Genomic DNA, 9,219 nt, shown 5'->3' on the forward strand with positions numbered 1-9,219 from the left:
GCCGCCATCTCAGTACGGAAAGTACTCAGTCTCTCATCCATCATCTCCAAAATGCCCTCCTTGATCGAACCGAAGATCACAGGAGTCTGCTCAAGTATGATGCGAGTAACCTCAGAAGAAAGGAACTCTCTAGTCTGCTCATCCATCTGTCCGACCTCCGGGTCTGACCCCGATCCTGATCCCCCTCCGGCATCTGAACTGCCGGCTGCTGGCCTCGGACGCAAAACTACCATTCTGAAACATATCACAACAACATCAGAACACCGAAATATTTCAAGGGATCATGATACGACTACTAGCTTCCTGGTCTCATCTTGGCCTTCCTTGATTCGAGTACGGATCCTCTGCTTCCAGTAGTATGGGCCCCTACTACCTTCCACATCTATCCGTACTTTCCTCAAGAACTGCCTCGACTTCCCCCAAGTCGCTTCTACCACTGCTATTCTCTGCTACTCTCATTCTAGGCTTGCCCTAGAGAAACTCGAACTCAATACGACTGGTCCTCAGCTGCTGTAGGTCTCCTCGCACTGCCAGTTAGCCATCACCTGAACACCATCACATGTGATGAGGTTCGGATAATCCTTCAAGTAAAAGATCCGTCCCTACAACGGTTGGACTCAAACAAGAGCTGCGCAGTAGGGCCAGTTCCAGCACTCTGGGATTATTCAAACCTGATTACATGTGGTGTAACGTGTCCACCTAATGGCTAACCCCCATTACTCGGAACCTCACCAAGCACAAAGCAAGCAGCATTCGGATAAGGGAAACAGGCTCAAGCAAACTATTCTTATAACAAGAAACTGTACTAGCATAGAATGCTAAGCTCATACTATCAGGCATAACCTAAACAGGCTATCCTACTGCCGTCTACTCAATTCTAGCATGCAATATTCATAAAGCTGTAACACATAAGCAGGCACATAAGGAATTCTCCTACATCCTTAGTCCTATTCTAGCATGCTGTTCTACTAAAACTGAAATTGAACAAATAACTTGTATGGGTAATTTGGGAGTACTTACTTGAGCTCGGTTGACCGCATGCACACACCTCTATCTTGTTAAAAACAATTTCTTCCTTCTAAGTGTTTTCAAAATTCTTTTGTAAAAACATTTTATTAAAAATCTTTTATTTCCCTTAGTTTGAGTTCAGATACACCCGAGAGTGTATCCGAATCCCTCAAACCAGGGCTCTGATACCAACTTGAAACGACCAAAAATACGACCCAAAAATTTTCGTTTTTAATACAATCAAAACTATAATCAGAGTATCATATAAATAAACCATGCGTGATATGTCCCAAAATATAATAAAGTACTGTGCGGAAACTGTATCATACTACATCGAATCAACAACTAAATCAAATCCAGACTAAAGCTGAGGCGGTGGTGTGTGCGATGTCGTCACCCCGAGCTCTTCCCTTTGCTTGCGGAAGTACCTGAAACCAAAACTAAAACTGTAAGCACAAAGCTTAGTGAGCTCCCCCAAAATACCACATACCATACAAAAACATATAAACACATATTGGGCCTTGCCCACTGCATCGGGCCGGGGCCCGGAAACTGCATCGGACCGTAGTCCGGAACTGACTGGGACCTTGTCCCCTGCATCGGACCAAAGTCCGGAACTAACTGCATCGGACCGGAGTCCGGAACCAACTGCATCGGACCGGAGTCCGGAACCAACTGCATCGGACCGAAGTCCGGAACTGACTGGGACCGTGTCCCCTGCATCGGACCGAGGTCCGGAACTGACTGAGCATAGCATAGCATATCGTAACAATTATACTGCATACTGCATCGGGTCGTAGCCCGGATCATAAACACATACACATAGTGCATAAATCATGTCTGAACCACGAAGGCATCAAACATACTAACTACTACATCGGACCAAAGTCCGGAACTACTACTAACTGAACGGGCCGGCATTGTGGCCTTAGACCTGTCCCTACTGGAAAGAAACTCACCTCGTAAGCTAGCGGATGAGTGTGTGGCTCGGAAAGCTAACGGCTGCTGCTCCTGAATCTCCTCGGCTACAAATCCATAAACACACTCAATCAATCACTAACACTACACTCGGGGTAAAATGACTCTTTTACCCTTGGTCCAAGTCAACTTACTCAGGGCTGACTCGCCGAGTCGGGATACCCAACTCGCCGAGTCCTAGACTCTCCTTACAACTCTTACATGCTGATACTCGTCGAGTGTGGCATCGACTCGACGAGTACCCTCTGGATCCAAGAACTCAGATGATCTTCATCCGACTCGCCGAGTCGGGTGAACAGACTCGACGAGTTGTTCTTGATCCCCAAGAAGATTGCCTTGGACTCGCCGAGTTGTATGAACAAACTCGCCGAGTCCCTCCATTACTGAGTCTACTCTCAACTCGCTGAGTCCACTCCCTAACTCACCTCGACCACTCGACACTGATAAAACTGAAGAACTCGTGACTCGCGACCCGACTCGTCGAGTCGTTCTTCCGACTCGCCGAGTCGCCGCCATGCAACAGATTTTTACTCGATTTCTCTTGAATCCAACACATGCAAATGATAGATCTAGGTTCAGTAAGCTGTATTATCACGTAAAGTTTCCAACTTTACGTGCACAACCACATGAATAAGGGAAATAAGACTAAAAGATGCACAACAAGAGTAGATCCATGGCTAATATGCAATGTAACTCCAAAAAGACAGTAGATCTGGGCTCTACAACACCCCAACACTCAGATCCAAAGGTATTTCGACTTATTAACACATTCATGCAAACATAAAGCTTGGAACAAACATCAAATAGCCCTTAAAAGAGCTCTAATGGTAGATTAAGCATATAACCAGAAGGGAAACTCCGAAAATACCTCAATAAGCTCAGATTTGACCTTGGATCTTTGCACTACAACTCGTTTCCTTGCTTCCTTCTTCTTCTCCTTCTTCACACCTTCACAAAATGGAACTAAGTCACTTATAAGCTCACAAATGGGGGATTAGGGTTTCTCACAGAGCTCTCAGGGTGATAGTGGCGAGAATGAGGCTATAATGGGGTTTAAATAGTGGGCAAACCCGGGGATTTAGGGTTTCATCCAGACGGACGGACTCGCCGAGTCCAGGATATGGACTCGCCGAGTCGCCGGCTCCCGCGTGCACAAAATGCGCGACCCAACTCGGCGAGTCAGGCTAGAACTCGCCGAGTCCCTCTTGAAAACTTAGACAAATTTACAATTTATTAACATACCGGAAACGGGTCGTTACAATTGTCTTGTACAAAAATGAAGTTAAGAATCAACTCAACAAGAGAATTAAAGTGGTTAGAAGTGATAGGAGTGGAGAATATGTTTCTCCCTATGCTGAATTTTGTGCGAAAATGGAATTTGTCATGAATTCACATCACCCTATTCACCTCAATCCAATGGAATTGCTGAAAGAAAGAACCGTACCTTGAAAGAAATGGTCAATGCCATGATGATTAGTTCGGGTGTAAGCCAATAAATGTAAGGGGAAGCTATTTTCTCGGCTAACTATCTTCTAAATAAGATATCTCGCAAAGAAAATAATGAAACACCGTATGAACTTTCGATGGGAAGAAAGCCATCATATAAGTACTTACGAGTGTGGGGGTGCCTAGCTAAAGTTGTTGTACCACCACCTAAGGTACAAAAGTTAGGTCCTAAAACAATAGATTTTGTATTCATTGGGTATGCACAAAGTAGTAGTGCTTATCGATTCCTTATGCATGACTCTAAGAATCCTGAAATACACAAGAATACCATAATGGAATCAAGGAATGCTTCATTCTTTGAAATGTATTTCCTTGTTTGAACAAGGATGTTGAAAGCCCATCTTTACCAAACAACGAAGCAGTTCGAGAGGAAGAACAAGCTCAATCCGAGGAAGAAGAGATAGAACTCAGAAGAAGTAAGAGGGCTAGAGTTGAAAAATCATTTGGTGATGATTTTTACACCTATGTGGTGAAAAGTGAACCTAAAACCTACCAAGAGGCGGTTACTTCTTCTGAGGGACCTCAATGGAAAGAAGCCATCAAAAATGAGGTAGAATCAATCTTACAAAATCATACGTGGGAACTAGTGGATCTACCTCCAGGTAGCAAGCCACTGGGTTACCATTGGATTTTTAAAAGAAAGATGAAACTTGGTGGCAGTATTGATAAACACAAGGAAATACTAGTAATCAAAGGTTATAGACAAAAGGAAGGTCTGTATTACTTTGATACGTATTCTCCAGTAATGTGAATAACATCCATTAGATTAGTTATTTCCATTGCAGCTATTAGAAACCTGCAAGTTCATCAAATGGATGTGAAAACTGCTTTCCTAAATGGGGAGTTTGAAGAAGAAATTTATATGGAGCAACCTGAGAGTTTCATTGCCTCGGGACAGGAGAACAAGGTTTGTAAACTTGTTAAGTCTCTATATGGATTAAAACAAGCTCCAAAACAATGGCATTAAAAGTTTAATCAAGTCATGATGGAAAGTGGCTTTAGAATCAATGAGTGTGATAAGTGTATCTATGTGAAAAGCACCACTCATGAGTATGTCATCTTGTGTTTATATGTTGATGATATGCTTATTATTGGTAGTGATGACAAGATAATAAAATCTACAAAGGAAATGCTGAAATCCAGGTTTGACATGAAAGACATGGGTTTAGCAAATCTGATTCTTGGAGTCAAGATCACAAGAACCCAAAGTGGTTTGATTTTAAGTCAAACACACTATGTGGATAAGATTCTTGAAAATTTTGCTAAGGGAGATACTAGCATAGCTAGAACTCCAATTGACACTAATCAACATCTACATAAAAATAGAGGTGACAGGGTTAATCAAGTGGAATATTCAAGAATTATTGGCAGTCTGATATATCTAATGAGTTCTACTAGACCTGACTTAGCATATGCTATGAGCAGACTAAGTAAATACACTAGTAAACCTAATTATGAACAATGGAAGAGTATTACTAGGTTGCTAAGGTATGTGAGATACATGGGAGAATATAGACTGCATTATGGCAGACATCCAGCAATTATCGAAGGATAAACAGATGCAAATTGGATATCTGACATAAAAGATTCCAGATCTACAAGTGGATATATGTTTACATTTGGAGGTGCTGCTGTAGCATGGAAATCATCCAAGCAAACAGTTATATCTAGATCCACGATGGAATCTAAATTATCGCCTTAGATATTTGTGCTAAAGAGGCGGAATGGCTACATCAATTTGTAGAGGACATTCCTGAATGGCCTAAGCCGGTAACGGCCCTATGTATACATTGTGATAACTAATCGGTAATTGGTAGAGCTCAAATTATAATGTACAATGGGAAATCAAGGTACAAAAACGATACAACAACTAATCTCTATGGGGGTTATCACGGTTGATTGGGTAAAGTCAAAGGATAACATTGTGGATCCGCTTACAAAAGGCTTGAGTAGAGATGTAGTTTATAAATCATCAAGAGGAATGGGACTAAAGACCATGAATGAATAAATTCATACGAAGGAAACCTTACCCAGAAGACTAGAGATCCCAAGATCCAGGTTCAAAAGGATAACCTAATTGTATGAGTGAGGCAAGTCACTGTGGGGGGTTAACACAACTTCCTAGTCCATTCATATATGTAGTGACAAAATTAGGCTAAATATATGATTTTTAATGATTCTTGGAATCACCTATGTGAGAGAGAAGTAGGGTCGCTTCGAAGGGAATTATAGGGGCATAATTCCTAAAGCTCATGCAGGACCAAGTTAGTGTTCATGACCAAAACGAACATGTCATTGAGGATATGGCCTTGTCAGGGAGAGTCCTGTGAGAATTACATTGTCGTCTACATAAATGGCAACTTAGCTCAAAGACATTGAGATGTACTAACTGCTAGGAGATTAAGTGTTATTTCTTAAGGGAGGTTTCTAAGGGGAATACCTACCTATCCTATGTAGGATTCAACTGTTGAAAATTTCGTTTGGAAATTGGATGTGCAGAGATCGATCTCCATTCATGTGGGGGATTGTTGGAAAATTTGGTATAAATATTTATATTTTACTAACTTTGGACATATATAAATATATACATATGTTGTATATATAACTAACTCTACGTGGGTTTGTGTTCTTCTCCACGAGGATTTCGAAACGATATATTATGTGTCCAAAATGGAGTATATGTGGATGAGATATTGATACTCAAAGAATGGTATTTAGCAAAAAGAGATGAATGCGGGAATGAGTCCTACATTGATAGAAAGATCAAACTCAACAAGGTTTATAAGGTTGCATTACCTGATTGAGGAGTGGCAATTTTTTATATACATCCATCCATATTTTTTCTTCAAAACGGACTGCTCCAATTAATGGAATTGAAGTGGGCCGAGCCCAAGAAATCGGTCTTAATTGGGTCAGTACCAGACGTCACGTCAGTCTCGAAGATGAGTGGTTCTGGTTGCTCCGGCAATGGACGGCGGATTCGCGGTTGTCGACGTGGTCATTTCTGAGACTCGTTTGATGCTCAAACTCGGTGGCTACGTTCAGCCTTTACTCTGATCCATCGTCCAACGTTCGGGTTTACTTAAATTCCGTTTGCGAATCCGTCTGTGAACAGCCATGGATGCGATATCGAGCTTACCAAATCTTCCTCCTGTTATCGGTTCCAAGAGCTTTTCACGAAGCAACAGAAGGTCCAACAACTTATATCACAGAAGTCGCCACCAGTTCAGCAATAGAAGGAATCGAGTCTCTGCAGTTGTTGAAGTCTCCACCATTACTTCAGATCCATTTACGCCACAGATCACTTGGCAAATTGTCGTTGGCACCATCGGTATGTATCTCTTTGTTTGCTCATCCATTAACCACCAAATTTGTAAAAAAATGCGTCAGTTATTTGGAATTACTTGATACCATATTAGGTGTATGTAATAATTAGGGATATCCCTTGTTTAATTTTGAAATTGCAGCTGGAGTTACACCGTTTGTAGTTGCAGGGATCGAATTTAGCAAACGAATTGTGAGACAATCATCATCCTTTTTCTTCTATTTGGATTGAAAGCATAAGGTATAAACTTATAATTTTGGACATGGCAGGTGGCTCAGAAGAAATGTTTCGAATGTGGAGGTTCAGGGCTAGTTTTGATCGAAAAGGAGTATATTCGCTGCCCTAATTGTGGTAACCAATAAACAAGATTAATTGCTGTTTCTTGACAAATATATGAAGTGATTAGTGAGCTTTTGCAGATAATTAATAAGAAGTTCGTTGTAGAAGCTATAATGTGATTGTTTGTTGGTTTTGCAGGAGGATTTCTGCCATGGCAATCCTGGAAAAGATTCTTTTCTGGTTAAACTCTACCATATCTAAGACTATAGAATCAATGTGTTGTTAAATTTTATATGATACAATACCTAGATCAAATTGACAATGTAATACTATTTAATTCGGTTTTTGTGCCATTTGATTTGTTATACACTTAAAAATGTAATTATGTATTCATGGCTCAGTACTTCAACCACAAGCATTACACAAGGATTCACCAAATGAGGGTCTGATGGGGTTTGGGTGGAGGTGAATGCGTCTACGTGGACTGCATTGATTTTAGATGAAACCAAAGGGGAATGATGGAAGGGGTTTTGTAGGTATTTAGAGCAGTGAATGATATCAAAGAGGAACTTGAACTCATGGACATCAATATTATCTCTTTGGTATGGGTCGGGGATACAAGAGAGGGGTGGTCCTACGGGACAATGTGACAGTAATTTACAGAAAAATTATTATTTTTGAGATGTTTTGTATTTGATCTCAGAAAAACAAACAAATAAATAAATAAATAACTATTATAAAGATAAAGAAAACGTAGAAGATTATTAAAATCATCAAATGGTAAGAGCACGTGGGGTGATAGGAGACCAAGCAAAAACTTTTTAGTTTGTAACTAATTTACAGAAGGAATGTGTTTTTCTTTAATGGCCACATTTGTCCGTTTTGTCATTTTGGGGAAAAGCTTTTACCATTTAATTCAGATTACTGTCTTTTTTTTTTCTTTTTTTTTTTTTTATTTTTATTATACTCTTTCTAAAAATTCACTTAAATACCAGAACAAGGCTTTTTATAAAATGATTAGTTTATAATTCGTGGTAACCACGATTATAAAAATAAATTACACTTTTATAGAAAAAAAAAACTCAAAATTATTAATCAATTATTTTAAATAAATTATTAATTAAGAGATTTTGTGGTTATATAAAATTATAATCATTGATTTAAATAAATATGTGAAACTATATCACTTTATAATTTGTATTAATTTTATTTTAATTTTTATTGTAATGTTATTAATTTAATATAATTAGAATGAGAAATTTGAAATTTGAAATTTGAAATGAAGAATAAATAGTTTGATAAATGTCATGCATTAATTAGGAGGCATAATAAGGTGACATATGACAAAATGAGAATAAAATATGCTTAATTATGAGGCCTAATAGGATGATACATACTAAAAGGAGATTAAAACTATTCTTTTATTAGAATAAAGATTATTTCTTTTACTTTATTATAAAGAGATTAACAACCTGATCGGGTAACCAAATAAAGTATACATTTTGTTATTGAGCAGGGCCGGTCCAGACTGTAGGCAACCCTGACGACCGCCCAGGGCCCACGTCTCTAGGGGTCCAAAATTTTTGGGTTATGTGGTCTCTCTCTCTCTCTCTCTCTCTCTCTCTATATATATATATATATATATATATATATATATATATATATATATATATATATATATATATATATATATATATATATATATATATATATATATATATATATATTACCAAAATAATTTTTAGGGCCTAATGTTGATTTAAAATCAAACTAGCTCAAAAGATAAACAATTTGGTTTACTTGTTATTGCTAATTGCACGCGTTTATGAAAAACAATAAATTATATTTCTTTTGAATCTTTGGTATTTTGTCTTTAAAGGGCCCATTTTTTCCTTTTCGCCCTCGGCCCCATATACGTTTGGATCGGCCCTGAGCTTTACCAACAGTTTTTCCATTGAACCCAATATGTTCACGAGTAATTTTTTCCCTACTGATTACCTTCTAAACTAGTGTTATGTCCGTCCGTTGGCCGAGTATATTGATGCAAAAAACAATACATCGATTTTACTTTTTTGTATAATATCGTATTTTCATTTGTTTCAACTATAATATTGTACTATGAT

General features: G+C 38.7%; 1 protein-coding gene and 1 long non-coding RNA gene across 2 annotated transcripts; one reads left to right on the forward strand and one right to left on the reverse strand.

Moving 5' to 3' along the window:
- Window positions 1-1,967: 1,967 nt before the first annotated feature.
- Window positions 1,968-6,381, reverse strand: LOC145018681 (uncharacterized). The gene is made up of 3 exons (XR_013667117.1): window positions 6,289-6,381; window positions 2,855-2,934; window positions 1,968-2,033 (listed from the first exon to the last, which is right to left on the reverse strand). It is a non-coding gene; the product is annotated as an uncharacterized LOC145018681 (long non-coding RNA).
- Window positions 6,382-6,477: 96 nt separating this feature from the next.
- On the forward strand, window positions 6,478-7,449 carry LOC145018679 (uncharacterized). Its single transcript, XM_078976544.1, has 4 exons — window positions 6,478-6,823; window positions 6,960-7,009; window positions 7,087-7,168; window positions 7,295-7,449. Exons 1-4 carry the CDS (start codon window positions 6,610-6,612, stop codon window positions 7,339-7,341), a joined length of 393 nt encoding a protein of 130 aa, XP_078832670.1. The 5' UTR covers window positions 6,478-6,609; the 3' UTR covers window positions 7,342-7,449.
- The last annotated feature ends 1,770 nt before the right edge of the window (window positions 7,450-9,219 follow it).

This window comes from Lactuca saligna, chromosome 9 (assembly GCF_052625555.1).
Source record: "Lactuca saligna cultivar CGN05327 chromosome 9, ASM5262555v1, whole genome shotgun sequence".
In the NCBI taxonomy this organism is placed as follows: domain Eukaryota; kingdom Viridiplantae; phylum Streptophyta; class Magnoliopsida; order Asterales; family Asteraceae; genus Lactuca; species Lactuca saligna.

Coding starts and splice junctions, on each gene's coding strand:
- LOC145018679 (XM_078976544.1), top strand. CDS start 6,610: ATGGATGCGATATCGAGCTTACCAAATCTTCCTCCTGTTATCGGTTCC. Junction 6,824..6,959: donor AATTGTCGTTGGCACCATCG/GTATGTATCTCT, acceptor TTGAAATTGCAG/CTGGAGTTACACCGTTTGTA. Junction 7,010..7,086: donor TCGAATTTAGCAAACGAATT/GTGAGACAATCA, acceptor TGGACATGGCAG/GTGGCTCAGAAGAAATGTTT.